This window comes from Tachyglossus aculeatus, chromosome 13 (genome assembly GCF_015852505.1).
Source record: "Tachyglossus aculeatus isolate mTacAcu1 chromosome 13, mTacAcu1.pri, whole genome shotgun sequence".
Lineage (NCBI taxonomy): Eukaryota > Metazoa > Chordata > Mammalia > Monotremata > Tachyglossidae > Tachyglossus > Tachyglossus aculeatus.
Genome location: NC_052078.1, coordinates 1,601,247 through 1,622,364, shown reverse-complemented (window position 1 = coordinate 1,622,364; position 21,118 = coordinate 1,601,247). Strand labels below are relative to the sequence as shown.

The following is a 21,118-nucleotide window of genomic DNA, read 5'->3' as shown; positions in this document are numbered from 1 at the left end:
ATTATTATCATTATTAGAACGGTGCCCCACACTTAGAATGGTGCTTTGCACATAGTAAGCGCTTAACAAGTACCATCATTATTAGGAAGAGTGCCCTGTGCTTAGAACAGTGCTTTGCACATAGTAAGCGCTTAACAAGTACCATTATTATTATCATTATTAGAACGGTGCCCCATGCTTAGAATGGTGCTTTGCAAATTGCAAGCACTTAACAAGTACCATTATTATTATCATGATTAGAATGGTGTCCCACGCTTAAAATGGTGCTTTGCACATAGTAAGCGCTTAACAAGTACCATCATTATTATCATCATTAGAATGGTGCCCCGTGCTTAGAACGGTGCTGTGCACATAGTAAGTGCTTAACAAGTACCATCATTATTATCATTATTAGAATGGTGCCCTGCGCTTGGAACGGTGCTTTACACATAGTAAGCACTTAGCAAGTGCCATCATTATTATCATTATTAGAACAGTGCCCCACACTTAGAATAGTGCTTTGCACATAGTAAGCACTTAACAAGTACCATCATTATTATCATTATTATCATTATTAGAACCGTGCCCTGTGCTTAGAACGGTGCTTTGCATATAGTAAGTGCTTAACAAGTACCATCATTATTATCATAATTAGACCAGTGTCCTGCACTTAGAATGGTGCTTTGCACATAGTAAGCGCTTAACAAGTACCATCATTATTATCATTATTAGAATGGTGCTTTGCACATAGTAAGCGCTTAACAAGTACCATCGTTATCATTATTAGAACAGTGCTCCGTGCTTAGAATGGTGCTCTGCACATAGTAAGTGCCTTAACAAGTACCATCTTTATTATCATTATTAGAATAGTGCCCCATGCTTAGAACGGTGCTTTGCACATAGTCAGCGCTTAACAAGTACCATCATTATTATCATTATTAGAACAGTGCCCCACACATAGAACAGTGCTTTGCACGTAGTAAGCGCTTAACAAGTACCATCATTATTATCATTATCAGAACAGTGTCCCGCACTTAGAACAGTGTTTCGCATGTAGTAAGCGCTTAAACAGTGCCTGGCTCATGGTCAGTGCTTAACAAATACCATCATTGTTAGAACAGTGCCCAGCGCTTAGAACAGTGCTTTGCACATGGTAAGCACTTAACGAATACCATCATTATGACTATTATTCATTCAATCGTATTTATTGAGCACTTACTGTATGCAGAGCACTGTAATAATAATAATAATGATGATGGCATTTATTAAGTGCTTACTATGTGCAAAGCACCGTTCTAAGCACGGGGCACTGTTCTAATAATGATAATAATGACGGTACCTGTTAAGCGCAGTGCTTTTCATGTAGTAAGCGCTTAACAAATACCATCATTATGATTATTATTCATTCAATCGTTTTTATTGAGCGCTTACTGTGTGCAGAGCACTGTAATAATAATGATGATGGCATTTATTAAGCGCTTACTATGTGCAAAGACCGTTCTAAGCATGGGGCACTGTTCTAATAATGATGGTACTTGTTAAGCGCAGTGCTTTGCACATAGTAAATGCTTAACAAATACCATCATTATGATTATTATTCATTCAATCGTATTTCTTGAGCGCTAACCGTGTTCAGAGCATTGTAATAATAGTAATGATGATGGCATTTATTAAGCGCTTACTATGTGCAAAGCACCGTTCTAAGCATGGGACACTGTTCTAATAATGACGGTACTTGTTAAGCGCAGTGCTTTGCACATAGTAAGCGTTTAACAAATACCATCATTATGATTATTATTCATTCAGTCGTATTAATTGAGCACTTACCATGTGCAGAGCACTGTAATAATAATAATGATGGTGGCATTTCTTAAGCGCTTACTATGTGCAAAGCACTGTTCTAAGCACGGGGCACTGTTCTAATAATGATGGTACTTAAGCATCATCATTAATAATAATGATGATGGTACTTAAGACTGTGAGCCCCACGTGGGACAACCTGATCACCTTGTATCCCCCCCAGCGCTTAGAACAGTGCTTTGCACATAGTAAGCGCTTAACAAATGCCATCATTATTATTATTATTATAGTAAGCGCTTAACAGATACCGTCGTTAAGATTATTATTCATTCAGTCGTATTTATTGAGCGCTTACCGTGTCCAGAGCACTGTAATAATAATGATGATGATGATGGCTTTTATTAAGGACTTACTCAGCGGAAAGAGCCCGGGCTTTGGAGTCAGAGGTCATGGGTTCGAATCCCTGCTCCGCCACATGTCTGCTCTGTGACCTTGGGCAAGTCACTTCACTTCTCTGAGCCTCAGTGACCTCATCTGGAAAATGGGGATGAAGACTGTGAGCCCCACGGGGGACAGCCTGATCACCTTGTATCCCCCCCAGCGCTTAGAACAGTGCTTGGCACATAGTAAGCGCTTAACAAACGCCATCATTATTATTATTATTATAGTAAGCGCTTAACAGATACCGTCGTTAAGATTATTATTCATTCAGTCATATTTATTGAGCGCTTACCGTGTGCAGAGCACTGTAATAATAATGATGATGATGATGGCTTTCATTAAGGGCTTACTCAACGGAAAGAGCCCGGGCTTTCGAGTCAGAGGTCATGGGTTCGAGTCCCAGCTCTGCCACATGTCTGCCGTGTGACCTTGGGCAAGTCACTTAACTTCTCTGTGCCTCAGTTCCCTCAACTGTAAAATGGGGATGAAGACTGTGAGCCCCACAGGGGACAACCTGATCACCTTGTATCCCCCCCAAGCGCTTAGAACAGTGCTTGGCACATAGTAAGCGCTTAACAAACGCCATCATCATTATTATCATTATTATTATAGTAAGTGCTGAACAGATACCGTTAAGATTATTATTCATTCAGTCGCATTTATTGAGCGCTTACCGTGTGCAGAGCACTGTAATAATAATGATGATGATGATGGCTTTTATTAAGGGCTCACTCAGCGGAAAGAGCCCGGGCTTTGGAGTCAGAGGTCATGGGTTCGAATCCCTGCTCCGCCACATGTCTGCCGTGTGACCTTGGGCAAGCTTCACTTCTCTGAGCCTCAGTGACCTCATCTGGAAAATGGGGATGAAGACTGTGAGCCCCACGGGGGACAGCCTGATCATCTGGTATCCTCCCCAGCGCTTAGAACAGTGCTTTTCACATAGTAAGCGCTTAACAAATGCCATCATTATTATTATTATTATAGTAAGCGCTTAACAGATACCATCGTTAAGATTATTATTCATTTAGTCGTATTTATTGAACGCTTACTGTGTGCAGAGCACTGTAATAATAATGATGATGATGATGGCTTTTATTAAGGGCTCACTCAGCGGAAAGAGCCCGGGCTTTGGAGTCAGAGGTCATGGGTTCGAATCCCTGCTCCGCCACATGTCTGCTCTGTGACCTTGGGCAAGTCACTTCACTTCTCTGAGCCTCAGTGACCTCATCTGTAAAATGGGGATGAAGACTGTGAGCCCCACGGGGGACAGCCTGATCACCTTGTATCCCCCCCCAGCACTTAGAAGAGTGCTTTGGACATAGTAAGCGCTTAACAAATGCCATCATTATTATTATTATTATAGTAAGCGCTTAACAGATACCGTCGTTAAGATTATTATTCATTTAGTCGTATTTATTGAACGCTTACCGTGTGCAGAGCACTGTAATAATAATGATGATGATGATGGCTTTTATTAAGGGCTCACTCAGCGGAAAGAGCCCGGGCTTTGGAGTCAGAGGTCATGGGTTCGAATCCCTGCTCCGCCACATGTCTGCTCTGTGACCTTGGGCAAGTCACTTCACTTCTCTGAGCCTCAGTGACCTCATCTGTATAATGGGGATGAAGACTGTGAGCCCCACGGGGGACAGCCTGATCATCTTGTATCCCCCCCCAGCGCTTAGAAGAGTGCTTTGGACATAGTAAGCGCTTAACAAACGCCATCATTATTATTATTATTATAGTAAGCGCTTAACAGATACCGTCGTTAAGATTATTATTCATTCAGTCGTATTTATTGAGCGCTTACCGTGTGCAGAGCACTGTAATAATAATGATGATGATGATGGCTTTTATTAAGGGCTTACTCAGCGGAAAGAGCCCGGGCTTTGGAGTCAGAGGTCATGGGTTTGAATCCCTGCTCCGCCACATGTCTGCTCTGTGACCTTGGGCAAGTCACTTAACTTCTCTGTGCCTCAGTTCCCTCAACTGTAAAATGGGGACGAAGACTGTGAGCCCCACGGGGAACAACCTGATCACCTTGTATCCTCCCCAGTGCTTAGAAGAGTGCTTTGCACATAGTAAGTGCTTAACAAATGCCATCATTATTATTATTATTATAGTAAGCGCTTAACAGATACCGTCGTTAAGATTATTATTCATTCAGTCGTATTTATTGAGCGCTTACCGTGTGCAGAGCACTGTAATAATAATGATGATGATGATGGCTTTTATTAAGGGCTTACTCAGCAGAAAGAGCCCGGGCTTTGGAGTCAGAGGTCATGGGTTCGAATCCCTGCTCCGCCACATGTCTGCCGTGTGACCTTGGGCAAGCTTCACTTCTCTGAGCCTCAGTGACCTCATCTGGAAAATGGGGATGAAGACTGTGAGCCCCACGGGGGACAGCCTGATCATCTTGTATCCTCCCCAGCGCTTAGAACAGTGCTTTTCACATAGTAAGTGCTTAACAAATGCCATCATTATTATTATTATTATTATTATTATTATTATTATGTGCAAAGCACCGTTCTAAGCGCGCCGCCCTCCGTCTTTCCCCAGTCCATCATCGACCACCTGCACCTCAAGTGCAAATGCCACGGGCTGTCGGGCAGCTGCGAGGTGAAGACGTGCTGGTGGTCGCAGCCGGACTTCCGGGTCATCGGGGATTTCCTGAAGGACAAGTACGACAGCGCGTCGGAGATGGCCGTGGAGAAGCACCGGGAGTCGCGCGGCTGGGTGGAGACCCTCCGCCCCAAGTACACCTACTTCAAGGCCCCCACCGAGCGCGACCTGGTCTACTACGAGGGCTCGCCCAACTTCTGCGAGCCCAACGCCGAGACGGGCTCCTTCGGCACGCGGGACCGGGCCTGCAACGTCAGCTCGCACGGCATCGACGGCTGCGACCTGCTCTGCTGCGGCCGCGGCCACAACACGCGCACCGAGCGCCGGCGGGAGAAGTGCCGCTGCGTCTTCCACTGGTGCTGCTACGTCAGCTGTCAGGAGTGCAGCCGCGTCTACGACGTCCACACCTGCAAGTAGCCGCCCGGGGTGGGGGGGCCGGGCGCCGGGACTCCCCGCCGCGGGCGCGGGACGATGGGGGGCTCGGACGGAGGCGACCCCTGAGACGCCCACCCCCCGCCATCCCCACCTTCGGACTACGGAGACGCCGTCGGCTAGAGGCCGGAGACGGACGGAGAGGGGCCACCGGTCTTTCGGCTCAGGGGCGGGCCCCCTGATGAGCGGCACCCTCCCGCCCACCACCACCCGGGGGTGGCTTCCGGGGCCCGGGGAACAGGGTGGGCGCGGGGAACGCGTAGGGCACGCCTCTCCGGACTCAGCCCCCCCCCCGTTCCCCGGCTCTGCCGTGCCTTTCCCAGGCTGCCGCTCTCCGTTATCCCGAGGTTGGCCTCCTGTCCGTGGATTATCCGGGCCGCGCGGGACACAGGGTAAACTCCGCGTGCACGCACGCATCCCTCATATCCACGAGGGAGCACAGACCGGGCCCGTCAAGCCCATCTACACGTGGGCAGGTGTCCACACGCTCCCCGCGTGCACACACGCATCCCTCATATCCACAAGGGAGCACAGACCGGGCCCGTAAAGCCCGTCTACACGTGGGCGGGTGTCCACACACTCCCCGCGTGCACGCACGCATCCCTCATATCCACGAGGGAGCACAGGCCGGGCCCGTCAAGCCCATCTACACGTGGGCAGGTGTCCACACGCTCCCCGCGTGCACACACGCATCCCTCATATCCACGAGGGAGCACAGACCGGGCCCGTCAAGCCCATCTACACGTGAGCAGGTGTCCACACACTCCCCACATACGTGGGTGCCCACCCGTCACACACAAACACACGCGGACACCGGAATGCGAACGGATCCCTCCCTTTCTCTCCGACCCACCGCCCGCCCTCCGACAAAGTCCTGGAGCTAGTTGAGCACGAAGGTGGATGTTTTCTTTCTATGAAAGAAATTGTTTTAGTTGTAGCTTTTGAAAGAAAAAAAAAATACAGAAAAAGGAAAAAAAAAAATACATCTATCTCCTGTGCCGTCGCCTGCTACTTTTCTGAAGTTCTCAAAGGCCCGGGACCCCCGACCGAGGAGGCGGAGGGGCTCGGGCCGCCGGTGGAGAGGTGGATTTGGGGAGGGGAGGGGGATTATCCCGACGCGGTGCCGGGGCTGATTCTGATCCTGTCCCCGCTCCCATCCACTTTGCAGCCTATCATTCCAGGGATATACAGAGTGCTCACTGGCTGCGGGACACTGTACTAAGCGCTAGGGAGAGTATAATACAGCAGGGTGCCCACCCACCGGGAGCTTTCCGTCTAGAGATATCCAAACCCCAGCCGCTCCCTGCCAGCCGAGGTGGGAGGTGGAAGGGAAATGCTCAATCAGGGAGGTCAGGTGGTGAGATGGTATTTATTGTGTGTGTGCACAGCGCTGTACTAAGCGCCGAGGAGAGGACAATATAACAGTTATCAGACTCATTCCCTGCCCGCAACGAGCTGACGGTCTAGAGGGGGAGGCAGATATGAATAGAAATCAATAAACGAGAGACAAGGACCTAAGTGGTGTGGGGCTGGGATGGCGGATGAAGAAAGGGGACGAGTCTGGGCGACGCAGAAGGGAGTGAGAGAAGAGGATAGGAAGACGTAGTCACGGAAGGCCTCTTGGAGGAGATGGGCCTTTCTAGACTGTGAGCCCACTGTTGGGTAGGGACTGTCTCTATATGTTGCCAACTTGTACTTCCCAAGTGCTTAGTACAGTGCTCTGCACACAGTAAGCACTCAATAAATAAGATTGATTGATTGATTGATTGGAAAAGCTTTGAAGGGGTGGGGGGAGAGTCGCTGTCCGTGGGATATGAGGAGAGAGGGCGTTCCAGGCCGGAGGCGAGACGTGGGCGAGAGGTCGATGGCGAGAGAGAGGTGATGGAGGGACAGAGGGTAGGATGGCATTAGAGGAGCAGAGTCGTGAGGGCTGGGTTGGCATAGGAGAGCAGCCTGGTGAGGGAGGAGGGGGCGAGGTGAAGATGGAGATTTCTGGACTCCAGAGAGTCTGGAGGGGAAGGCGGGACGGTTGAGACTACGGCGGAGCATCTCGGGAGGAATGGAAGAGAGCGGCGCGCCAGGGTGAGGAGGTGGCACAGGATGTGACTGGTTCCCGCCGGCGCCCCCGGCCCCGGACGGGCTCGGCCTCGGGGTGGGTGGAGCGTGAGGGGTGATGGCCTGGCCCGCACCCCCTGCCTCTGGGGCTCCGTTGGCACCGAGCTGGGACCGCCCGGGTGGGTCGCCCGGAAGGTCAGAGGGCGGACCAGCGGTCCCAGACCCCGGGGGCCGATGAGGACCCGGGAGGGCTTTTCCATCTGCAAGACGATTCCCAGCAGCCTTGGGCATGGGGAATGGGCCCAAGTGGGGACAACTCCGGCCACCGGGATGGGCCTGGGAGTTTGGGCCCTGCTGGTGGAGGGCAGTGGCGGGGTCGCCAGGGGAGGACCGCGTGCCAGGGGGAGACAAAAAAGTGAGCCCCAGGGCCGGCCAGCCCTTCTGGTGACGATCCCACAAGTGTGACATCACCGCACCTTGGCATGGGCGCCTAAACTGGCCCCAGACTTGCCCCGCTCTCCTGGGGGGGATAGGGCTGCCACAGTGGGGGGCCGCCTTCCAATCAATCCAACAGTGTTACTTATCAATCAATCAATCAATCAATCGTGTTTATTGAGCGCTTACTGTATGCAGGGCACTGTACTAAGCGCTTGGGAAGTACAAGTTGGCAACATATAGAGACGGTCAATCAATCAATCAATCAATCAATCGTATTTATTGAGCGCTTACTGTATGCAGAGCACTGTACTAAGCGCTTGGGAAGTACAAGTTGGCAACATCTAGAGACGGTCCCTACCCAACAGTGGGCTCACGGTCTAGAAGGGGGAGACAGGGAACAAAACCAAATGTATTAACAAAATAAAATCAATAGAATAGATATGTACAAGTAAAATAAATAGAGTAATAAATATGTACAAACATATATACAAACATATTCATATATACAGGTGCTGGGGGGAAGGGAAGGAGGTAAGGCGGGCGGGATGTGGACTGTGAGCCCACTGTTGGGTAGGGACTGTCTCTATATGTTGCCAACATGTACTTCCCAAGCGCTTAGTACAGTGCTCTGCACACAGTAAGCGCTCAATAAATATGATTGATTGATTGGAGAGGGGGTGGAGGGGGAGAGGAAGGAGGGGGCTCAGTCTGGGAAGGCCTTCTGGAGGAGGTGAGCTCTCAGTAGTGAGCGCTCACCGTGTCTGTTGACCCCTGCCCTGCCCACAGTGAATTTCCGGCCTCCTAGGGGACCACGGGCCGATCACTGACCCAAAGGGAGGAAATGGATTTGATCATTTAATGTGTCGGGCACTGTAATAATAATAATAATGATGGCGTTTATTAAGCGCTTACTACGTGCAAAGCACCATTCTAAGCGCCGGGGAGGTTACAAGGAGATCAGGTTGTCCCACGGGGGGCTCACGGTCTTAATCCCCATTTTCCAGACGAGGGAACTGAGGCCCAGAGAAGCCAAGTGACTTGCCCAAAGTCACACAGCTGACAATGGGCAGAGCTGGGATTCGAACCCATGACCCCTGACTCCAAAGCCCGGGCTCTTTCCACTGAGCCACGTTGCTTCTCTACTGTACTAAGCGCTGGGGTGGATACAAGCAAATCAAGTTGGACCCAGTCCCCGTCCCCAGGTGGGGCTCGTGGTCTCCATCCCCATTTTCCAGATGAGGGAACTGAGGCCCAGAGAGGTGAAGCGACTCGCCCAAGGTCACACAGCAGACAATCGGCGGAGCCGGGATTAGAACCCATGACTCCCAGGGCGGGGCTCTACCCACGTATGCCATGCCGCTGCTCTAAACCGGCCCCCAGGCCAGGGCCCGAAGGAGCCTGGGGGGAAAGGGTTGGGATTCCACCCCCAGCGCTCAGTACAGTGTTCTGCACCCGGAATACCGACCGATGACTGATGGAGACCGTGCCCCAGCTGGAGCTTAGTACAGTGCCTCCCACATAGCAAGCAGCATAGGAGAAGCAGCGCGGCTCAGTGGAAAAAGCCCGGGCTTTGGAGCCAGAGGTCGCGGGTTCAAATCCCAGCTTGTCAGCTGGGTGACTTTGGGCCACTCACTTCACTTCTCTGCGCCTCAGTCACCTCACCTGGAAAACGGGGATTAAGATTGCGAGCCCCACGTGGGATCGCCTTGTAACCTGGACGGCGCTTGGCACTTAGTAAGCGCTTAACAAACGCCATCGTCATTATTATTATTAAGCACTTAATAAATAGCATCGACCGAATCAAGGTTTTTCTTGCGGTATCTGTTCAGCTCTTAGTACGTGCCAGGCGACGGATCCTCTTACCCCTCCGGCCGAGCACGCCGGGCAATGGCTCCCACGCCGCCCTCCTCGGTTGCGGGCTCGGTTTCCCCCCGCCCGTCCCGTCCCCGGGAATTCAGAAATAATAAGCCGGGATCTGAATGGGCCCCTCCTCGGCTCCCCAGCCGGCTCACGGGGAGGGGGCCGGTGGTCATTTGGGGCTGGGGGTTCCGGCGGCACCACCGTGGCGGGATGAATGGGGGGAGCGGGCCCGACGGGCCAGTGCTAGGCCCGGACTCACGCCCGGCGGCCTATTCAGGCTCCGGCTAATCGCCTCCCTCGCCCGCCGCAGGCCGGCCCTCCCCTCGCCTCCGACGGCAATCTCTTTCTGCGTTTTGTTAGTGTTTCTTAAGGCGCTCAGCTGGGCCGCCGAGGCCTGAAAAGGCCGGAATTATGAAAGGTTGGTGGAGGAGCCCAGGAGAAGGCTTTAGGCAGAGAATGACAGCATTGTCTCCCCCCCAGCCCCCCGGAGACCCCGCTTTACGCTGCCAGCCAGCGCCCGGCCTTTGTGTCTCTGCCCCTTTCAGGGCAAACAAAATAATATTTAGCTTGGCCCAAAATACCTTCTTTTTCCCTCCTAATCCCGTCGGGGGTTTTCTCTCCCTGTGTCCCCTAACCCTAACCCTAACCCTCACAAGTAGATTTAGATTCCCCCCACCAGGCCCTAAACAATCTCCGCGGTCAGAGGCGGGAGAGGACTCCGGATTAACGGAGAAATAAAAATGGGCTGGGAAATGGGGAGCGGGACGCTTCGTCCCCCTCCCGCGCCGCGACCCCTTCCCCCGTGGGGGGGGGGCGGATTAAGGCCGGAGCCCGCGGAGTCTTCCCCGGCTCCTTCTCGCTGCAGTGGGCCGGTAATGGAACCGCTAGTAAGGGTTGGGAGATTGGGGGGGGTGGGATGGGGGACCAGAGGCTCCCACACAGAATCCGTCGGGTGTGAGCTCGATTTATTAATAATAATCATCATCATCAATCGTATTTATTGAGCGCTTACTGTGTGCAGAGCACTGGACTAAGCGCTTGGGAAGTACAAGTTGGCAACACGTAGAGACAGTCCCTACCCAACGGTGGGCTCACAGTCTAAAAAATAATAATAACGATGATGATGGCATTTGTTAAGCGCTTACTGCGTGCAAAGCACTGTTCTAAGCGCTGGGGAGGTAACAAGGTGATCAGGTTGGCCCACGGGGGGGTCACAGTCTTAATTCCCATTTTACAGACGAGGTAACTGAGGCCCAGAGAAGTTAAGTGACTTGCCCAAAGTCACACAGCTGACAATAATAATAATAATGATGGCGCTTATGAAGCGCTTACTATGTGCAAAGCCCTGTTCTAAGAGCGGGGGAGCTTACGAGGTGATCAGGTGGCCCCACAGGGGGCTCACTGTCTTCATCCCCATTTTCCAGATGAGGTCACTGAGGCGTAGAGAAGTGAAGTGACTTGCCCAGAGTCACCCAGCTGACAAGGGGCGGAGGCGGGATTTGAACCCATGACCTCTGACTCCAAAGCCCGGGCTCTTTCCACTGGGCCACGCTGCTTCAACGACTCGATCGTTGCGTTGGGGGGGACAGGCGTGAGAGACCGTCCCCACACCCGGATTCCACCCTCGGCCCAGGGAGAATCAACGGAATTGGGTTCGATTGCTAGATGGGGACTGTGTCCAACCCCATTTGCTTGTATCCACCCCAGCGCTTAGTACAGTGCCTGGCACACAGTAGGCACTTAACAAACCCCACAGTCATCATCATCATCATCATCGTAAGCGCTTAGTACTGTGCTCTGCACACAGTAAGCGCTCAATAAATACGATTGATGATCATCAGGTAACAGAATCATCGCACTGTGGCATCCTCTCCTCCTTCTCCTCCTCCTCCTTCCTCCCTCTCCTCCTCCTCTTCTTCCATCCCTCCTTTCTTCCTTCTCCTGCTCTCAATTTTCCTCCTCCCCTTCCTTTCTTCCTGTCATCCCCCTCCTCCTTCCCCTTCTTTCTTCTCCCACTGGCAAGAGCCCGGGCTTCGGAGTCAGAGGTCCTGGGTTCAAATCCCGACTCCGCCAACTGTCAGCTGTGTGACTTTGGGCCAGTCACTTCACTTCTCTGGGCCTCAGTTCCCTCATCTGGAAAATGGGGATGAAGACTGTGAGCCCCCCGTGGGACAACCTGATCACCTTGTAACCTCCCCAGCGCTTAGAACAGTGCTTTGCACATAGTAAGCGCTTAATAAATGCCGTCATCATTATTATTATTTAGCTTTAATTCTATTTGTTCTGACGACTTAACACCCGTCCAAATGTTTTATTTAGTTGTCCATCTCCCCCTTCTAGACTGTGAGCCCGCTGTCGGGTAGGACCGTCTCTAGATGTTGACAACTTGGACTTCCCAAGCGCTTAGTCCAGTGCTCTGCACACAGGAAGCGCTCAATAAATACGATTGAATGAATGAATGAATCTACCCCAGCGCTTAGTACAGTGTCTGGCGCCTAGTAAGCGCTTAACGAAGACCGCAATTACTACTTTTAAGAAGCAGCTGGCATAGTCTGGGGGTGGGCATCGCTGGGGGAAGAACGGGAAGGAGGAAGCAGGGTGGGTGATACTAGGGGGTTGTCATCCTGGACCCCCCCACCCCCCGTCTCCCACCTGTTCCTAGCCCCCAAGGCCCATCAATCAATCAATCAATCAATCAATCAATCGTATTTATTGAGCGCTTACTGTGTTACAGTAAGCAAAGCAACCAGCAACGTAAGACCAGGAGGCAGGGGAGAGAGGGCGCAGAATCCCTTAGAGAAGCAGTGTGGCGTAGTGGCTAGCGCCTGGGCTTAGGAGTCCGAGGTCATGGGTTCAAATCCCGGCTCCGCCGCTTATCACCTGGGTGACTTTGGCAGCGTGGCCCAGTAGAGAAGCAGCGTGGCTCAGTGGAAAGAGCCCGGGCTTGGGAGTCCGAGATCAGGGGTTCAAATCCTGGCTCTGCCAATTGTCAGCTGGGTGACTTTGGGCAAGTCGCTTCACTTCTCTGGGCCTCAGTTACTTCATCTGTAAAATGGGGACTAAGAGTGTGAGTCCCCCGTGGGACAAGCTGATCACCTTGTAACCTCCCCAATGCTTTGCACATATTAAGTGCTTAATAAATGCTATTATTATTATTATTGCTTCACTTCTCTGGGCCCTCATCTGTCAAATGGGGATTCATTCATTCATTCAATCGTATTTATTGAGCGCTTACTGTGTGCAGAGCACTGGACTGAGCGCTTGGGAAGGACAAGTTGGCAACATCTAGAGACAGTCCCTACCCAACAGCGGGCTCACAGTCTAGAAGGGGGAGACCGACAACAAAATAAAACATATTAACAAAATAAAATAAATAGAATAAATATGTACAAATAAAATAGAGTAATAAATCTGTATAACAAAATAAAAGCAATAGAATAAATATGTAGAAATAAAATAAATAAATAAAGTAATAAATCTGTATAACAAAATAAAATCAATAGAATAAATATGTAGAAGTAAAATAAATAAATAGAGTAATAAATCTGTATAACAAAATAAAATCAATAGAATAAATATGTACAAATAAAATAGAGTAATAAATCTGTATAACAAAATAAAATAAATGGAATAAATATGTACAAATGAAATAAATAAATTGAGTAATAAATCTGTATAACAAAATAAAATAAATAGAATAAATATGTACAAATAAAATAAATAAATAGAGTAATAAATCTGTATAACAAAATAAAATCAATGGAATAAATATGTACAAATAAAATAAATAAATAAATGAGTAATAAATCTGTACAAACATCTATACAGGTGCTGTGGGGAGGGGAAGGAGGTAAGGCAGGGGGGATGGAGAGGGAGTAATGGAAAACACAAAACCAGGGAGAAAATAGTGTCACCACCACAACTGAACACACAGACACACACACGTGTAGACCCTCAACAAATACTGTCCCCCGCAGTGGACGTTCAGATTTTGTTACTAATCATCATCATCATCATCATCATCATCATCATCATCATCATAATCATAATAATAGTGAGCCCCATGTCATCATCATCATCATCATCATCATCATCATCATCATAATCATAATAATAGTGAGCCCCACGTGGGACAATCTGATCACCTTTTATCCCCCTCTAAGCGCTTAGAACAGTGCTTTGCACATAGTAAGCACTTAATAAATACTATCATCTTTATTATTGTTATTATTATTATTATTATTATTATTATTACCCCAGCGCTTGGAACAGTGCTTGGCTCATAGTAAGTGCTTAGCAAATACCGTCATCAACATCATCATCGTGGGCCTGAGAGTCCGAAAGTCATGGGTTCTAATCCTGGCTCCGCCACTTGTCTGCCTGGTGACCTTGGGCAAGTCACTCCACTTGGCCTGGGTTCTCTCATCTGTCAATTGGGGATTTTTAGACTGTGAGCCCACTGTTGGGTAGGGACTGTCTCTATGTGTTGCCAATCTGTACTTCCCAAGCGCTTAGTCCAGTGCTCTGCACACAGTAAGCGCTCAATAAATACGATTGATTGATTGATTGATTGATTGAGACTGTGAGCCCCACGTGGGACAATCTGATCAATCAATCGTATTTATTGAGCGCTTACTGTGTGCAGAGCACCGGACTAAGCGCTTATCCTTGTATCCTCCCCGGCGCTTAGAACAGTGCCTGGCACGTAGTAAGCACTTCACAAACGCCATAATTATTAATATTAGTAATAATAATGATCTCTCCGGCCGCTGCCCCCCACCCTCTCTCTCTGTTTCTCGCCCATCCCCACCCCCTGAGGCGACTGTGGGGGTGTGGGTGGCAACTGAGTCACGGGGGTGGGTGGGAACGGGCCCTAATAAGCGGGTCCGGGCCTTTACGCGGCGTCGCGGCCCTGGACTGGTCCCATGCGGCCTTTTACGAGCTCCAGCCAGCTTGGGAACCAGGGCCGAGCGGCGGGGTGGCGGGGCGGAGGGCCCAGAGACCCCCAGAAATGGGGTCCCCCCCCATCTAGGGTGCCATGGAAACTTCTTCTTCAGGTCTAGCCTCAATCCCTGCCACTGCGGTTTGAGCCCCTCGCCCCTTCCTCAGAATAATAATTCAATCAATCAATCAATACAATCAATTGTACATATTTATTACCCTATTTATTTATTTATTTATTTATTTTACTTGTACATTTCTATCCTATTTATTTTATTTTGTTGGTATGTTTGGTTCTGTTCTCTGTCTCCCCCTTTTAGACGGTGAGCCCACTGGTGGGTAGGGACTGTCTCTGTGTGTTGCCAATTTGTACTTCCCAAGCGCTTAGTACAGTGCTCTGCACATAGTAAGTGCTCAATAAATACGATTGATTGATTGATTGATAATCAATCAGTCGCATTTATTGAGCACTTACTGTGTGCAGGGCACTGTACTAAGCGTACAATTCACCAATTGATACAATCCCCACCTCACAACGTGCTCACAATCTAGAAGGGGGGGAGACGGACATCAGAACGAGTACAAGGGTGTCAATACCGTAAAAATAAATAGAATTATAGCGATATGCACACAATAATAATAATGATAGCATTTGTTAAGCGCTGGACATCAGAATGAGTACACGGGTGTGGGTACCATAAAAATAAATAGAATTATAGCTATATCATCATCATCATCATCAATCGTATTTATTGAGCGCTTACTATGTGCAGAGCACTGTACTAAGCGCTTGGGGAGTACACATAATAATAATAATAATAATGATAGCATTTGTTAAGCGCTTACTATGCGCAAAGCACTGTTCTAAGCGCTGGGGGGGATATAAGGTGATCAGGTTGTCCCACATGGGGCTCACAGTTATCATCCCCATTTTACAGATGAGGTAACTGAGGCTCCGAGAAGTTAAGTCTCATTCATTCATAAAATAGAGCAATAAATCTGTACAAATAGACACAAGTGCTGTGGGTATTTGTTAAGCGCTTACTACGTGCCAAGCACTGTTCTAAGCGCTGGGGAGGATACAAGGTCATCAGATTGTCCTACGTGGGGCTCACAGTCTTCATCCCCATTTTACAGGTGAGGGAACTGAGGCACAGAGAAGTTAAGTGACTTGCCCAAAGTCACACAGCTGACGAGTGGCGGAGCCGGGATTTGAACCCATGACCTCTGACTCCAAAGCCCGGGCTCTTTCCACTGAGCCACGCTGCTTCTCTAAGAAGAACTGGGGTGGGCACTGGAAGAATCCCAACAACCCTTTGGGGAGAGAGAACAGCTCTGCTCCGAGGATCCGTCCTCCGGCTTCCAGAATAATAATAATTGCGGTAATTATAGATGGATAATTATAGATGGATATACGTTTGTACAGATTTATTACTCTATTTATCTTGTACATATCTATTCTATTTATTTTATTTTGTTAGTATGTTTGGTTTTGTTCTCTGTCTCCCCCTTCTAGACTGTGAGCCCGCTGTTGGGTAGGGAGCGTCTCTAGATGTTGCCAACTTGGACTTCCCAAGCGCTTAGTACAGTGCTCTGCACACAGTAAGTGCTCAATAAATACTACTGATTGATTGATTGATTTTGTTCTCTTTCTCCCCCTTCTAGACTGTGAGCCCGCTGTTGGGTAGGGAGCGTCTCTAGATGTTGCCAACTTGGACTTCCCAAGCGCTTAGTACAGTGCTCTGCACACAGTAAGCGCTCAATAAATACGACTGATTGATTGATTTTGTTCTCTTTCTCCCCCTTCTAGACTGTGAGCCCGCTGTTGGGTAGGGACCGTCTCTATATGTTGCCAACTTGGACTTCCCAAGCGCTTAGTACAGTGCTCTGCACACAGTAAGCGCTCAATAAATACGACTGATTGATTGATTGATTTTGTTCTCTTTCTCCCCCTTCTAGACTGTGAGCCCGCTGTTGGGTAGGGAGCATCTCTAGATGTTGCCAACCTGGACTTCCCAAGCACTTAGTACAGTGCTCTGCACACAGTAAGTGCTCAATAAATACGATTGATTGAGTGATTGATTGATTGACTGAGCATTTACTGTATGCAGAGGACTGTACTAAGCATTTGGGAGGATATAACACAACAATATAATGAAAACAGCGCTTGGCACATAGCAAGCGCTCAACAAATACCATCATTATTATATAACAAGCACATTCATTGCCCGCGTCGAGTTTCCAGTCCAGGAGTGGAAACTCGTGGAGGACTGGGGAAGCGTGGACTGAACGTTTTTGTAGAAAAGCGATCCGGGCAGCAGAGCGAAGCCTGGACTGGAGAGCTTCTAGACTGTGAGCCCACTGTTGGGTAGGGACCGTCTCTATATGTTGCCAACTTGTACTTCCCAAGCGCTTAGTACAGTGCTCTGCACACAGTAAGCGCTCAATAAATACGATTGATTGATTGACTGAGAGCGACGGGAGGCCGGGTGGTCAGCGAGGAGGCTGATACAGTCATCCAGCCCGTTGTTGGGTAGGGACCGTCTCTCTATGTTGCCAACTTGTCCTTCCCAAGCGCTTAGTCCAGTGCTCTGCACACAGTAAGCGCTCAATAAATACGATTGATTGAATGAATGAATGAATGAATGAGAGGATGAGGGATTGTGTTAACGTGGTAGCGGTTTGGATGGAGAGGAAAGGGCGGATTTTAGTGATGCTGTAGGATCTGGGTTCTCACCCCGGTTCCGCCACTTGTCCGCTGTGTGACCCTGGGCAAGTCATTTCACTTCTCACGTGCCTCAGTTCCCGCCTCTGTAAAATGGGGATTAAGAACGGGCCCATATGGGACAGGGACTACCTCCAACCCGAAAAGCTTGTATCTACCTCAGCGCTTTGTACAGTGCCTGGAACATAGTAAGCGCTTAACGAATGCCATCATTATTAATTACTATTATTATTACTTCACTTCTCTGCGCCTCAGTTCCCTCATCTGTAAAATGGGGGTTATAAGCGTGAGCCCCGTGTGGGACATGGACCATGTCCAACCTGAGTAGCTTGTATCTACCTCGGTGCTTCATACAGTGCCTGGCACATAGTAAGCGCTTAGCAAATGCCATCATTATTAATTATTGCTATTATTATTACTTCACTTCTCTGCACCTCAGTTCCCTCATCTGTAAAATGGGGGTTAAAAGCATGAGCCCCATGTGGGACATGGACCGTGTCCAATCCAATAAACTTGGATCTTCCTCAGCGCTTCATACAGTGTCTGGCACATAGTAAGCGCTTAACAAATGCCATCATTCTTAATTATTATTATTATTATTATTACTTCAGTTCTCTGCGCCTCAGTTCCCTCATCTGTAAAATGGGGGTTAAAAGCATGAGCTCCATGTGGAGCATGGACCGTGTCCAACCTGAAAAGCTTGTATCTTCCTCGGCGCTTCATACGGTGTCTGGCACATAGTAAGCGCTTAACAAATGCCATCATTATTAATTATTATTATTATTATTACTTCACTTCTCTGCGCCTCAGTTCCCTCATCTGTAAAATGGGGGTTAAAAGCATGAGCCCCTGTGGAATAATAATAATAATAATAATGTTGGTATTTGTTAAGCACTTACTATGTGCCAAGCACTGTTCTACGTGCTGGGGAGGTTCATACCCCCAGCTCGGTGCTCGGTGCTTCATACAGTGTCTGGCACATAGTAAGCGCTTAACAAATGCCATCATTATTAATTATTATTATTATTATTACTTCACTTCTCTGTGCCTCAGTTCTCTCATCTGTAAAATGGGGGTTAAAAGCATGAGCCCCTGTGGAATAATAATAATAATAATGTTGGTATTTGTTAAGCATTTACTATGTGCTGAGCACTGTTCTAAGCACTGGGGAGGTTACAAGGTGATCAGGTTGTCCCCCGGGGGGCTCACGGTCTTCATCCCCATTTGACAGATGAGGGAACTGAGGCACAGAGAAGTGAAGTGACTTGCTCAAAGTCACGCAGCTGACAAGTTGTGGAGCCGGGATTTGAACCCATGACCTCTGACTCCAAAGCTCTGGCAGAAGCTTTTACTCACCAAAACTTACATTTTCATTCATTCATTCATTCATTCAATCGTATTTATTGAGCACTTACTGTGTGCAGAGCACTGTACTAAGCGCTTGGGAAGGACAAGTTTGCAACAAATAGAGACGGTCCCTACGCAACAGCGGGCTCACAGTCTAGAAGGGGGAGACAGACAACAAAACAAAACACATAAACCCCTACAGACTGGAATTGTCAGTCTTCTAGACTGTGAGCCCACTGTTGGGTAGGGACCGTCTCTATATAATAATGATGGCATTTGTTAAGCGCTTACTATGTGCAAAGCACTGTTCTAAGCGCTGGGGAGGGTACAAGGTGATCAGGTTGTCCCACGGGGGGCTCACAGTCTTCATCCCCATTTTACAGATGACGTAACTGAGGCTCAGAGAATCAATCAATCGCATTCATTGAGCGCTTACTGTGTGCAGAGCACTGTACTAAGCGCTTGGGAAGTCCAAGTTGGCAACATATAGAGACAGTCCCTACCCAACAGTGGGCTCACAGTCTAAAAGTTAAGTTACTTGCCCAAGGTCACACAGCAGACATGTGGTGGAGCCGGGATTTGAACCCATGGCCTTTGACTCCAAAGCCCGGGCTCTTTCCACTGAGCCACGCTGCTCCTCTCTATATGTTGCCAACTTGTGCTTCCCAAGCGCTTAGTACAGTGCTCTGCACGCAGGAAGCGCTCAATAAATACGATTGAGTGAATAAATGAACGGATCGTGTTGGCTTTCATCTTGGAGGTCTCTCCTTCTGGTGATAATTTCTTTCTCCCTAGCACTTTATACCTTTTGAAGAAAAAAAAAAACTCCGCAAGCTAGGGAATAGAAAGCTCATAATGCAGAGTGGTTCCCAAATGTTTTTCCAAAATGTTCCCAAATGTTCCAGAGTGCTCCAAAATTGTCTGTAACACATCTAATTATCTTTTAACCTGAACTCTTTCTCTCTCTAGAGCTCCAATGACCCCAATTCCCCGGTCCAAAACCGTGTCCAACCCGAGTAGCTTGCATCTAGTACAGTGTATTAGTACAGTGCCAGGCGCATAGTAAGCGCTTAACAAATACCACATTTGTTATTATTATTATTATTATTATTATTATTATTATTATTATTATTATTATTATTATTATTATTGGGAAGCAGCGTGGCTCAGTGGAAAGAACGCGGGCTTGGGAGTCGAATGGGTTCGAATTCCGGCTCCCCCACTTGTCAGCTGTGTGACCTTGGGCAAGCCACTTCACTTCTCTGGGCCTCAGTCACCTCATCTGTAGAATGGGGATGAAGACTGTGAGCCCCACGTGGGACAACCTGATCACCTTGTATCCTCCCCAGTGCTTAGAACAGTGTTCTGCACATAGTAAGCGCTTAACAAATACCATCATCATTATTATTATTATTATAGGGAAGCAGCGTGGCTCAGTGGAAAGAAAGCAAGCTTGGGAGTCAGAGGTCATGGGTTCGAATCCCAACTCCGCCACTTGTCAGCTGTGTGACCTTGGGCAAGCCACTTCATTTCTCTGGGCCTCAGTCACCTCATCTGTAGAATGGGGATGAAGACTGTGAGCCCACCGTGGGACAACCTGATCACCTTGTATCCTCCCCAGCGCTTAGAACAGTGCTCTGCACATAGTAAGCGCTTAACAAATACCATCATTATTATTATTATTATTATTATTATTATTATTATTATAGGGAAGCAGCGTGGCTCATTGGAAAGAACGCGGGCTTGGCAGTCAGAGGTCATGGGTTTGAATCCTGGCTCTCCCACTTGTCAGCTGTGTGACCTTGGGCAAGCCACTTCACTTCTCTGGGCCTCAGTCACCTCATCTGTAGAATGGGGATGAAGACTGTGAGCTCCACGTGGGACAACCTGATCACCTTGTATCCTCCCCAGCGCTTAGAACAGTGCTTTGCACATAGTAAGCGCTTAACAAATACCATCATTATTATTATTATTATTATTATTATTATTATTATTATAGGGAAGTAGCGTGGCTCAGTGGAAAGAACGCGGGCTTGGGAGTCAGAGCTCATGGGTTCGAATTCCGGCTCCGCCACTTGTCAGCTGTGTGACCTTGGACGAGCCACCTAACTTCTCTGGGCCTCAGTCACCTCATCTGTAGAATGGGGATGAAGACTGTGAGCCCCCCGTGGGCCAACCTGATCGCCTTGTATCCTCCCCAGCGCTTAGAACAGTGCTTTGCACATAGTAAGCGCTTAACAAATACCATTATTATTATTATTATTATCGCCCCGATCAGCAGCGGTGCTTGGCACATAGTAAGCACTTAACAAATACCATTATTATTATTATTATTATTGTTATTATTATCGCCTCGATCAGCAGCAGTGCTTTGCACATAGTAAGCGCTTAATAAATGCCATTATTGTTATTATTATTATTTTATTAGTATTATTAGTATTATTATCTGAGAGAACCCAGTCCTCCCACCTCCCGCTGCCG

The 21,118-nt window shown here is 48.6% G+C and overlaps 1 protein-coding gene across 1 annotated transcript in view; it reads left to right on the top strand.

Moving 5' to 3' along the window:
• WNT3A (Wnt family member 3A) overlaps positions 1 to 5,256 on the top strand; it is an 85,094-nt gene extending 79,838 nt beyond the window's left edge. Inside the window, exon 4 of the mRNA XM_038755942.1 lies at positions 4,777 to 5,256. Within this exon, the coding sequence (XP_038611870.1) occupies positions 4,777 to 5,256 (480 nt within the window). The remainder of the gene's footprint in view (positions 1 to 4,776) is intronic.
• The last annotated feature ends 15,862 nt before the right edge of the window (positions 5,257 to 21,118 follow it).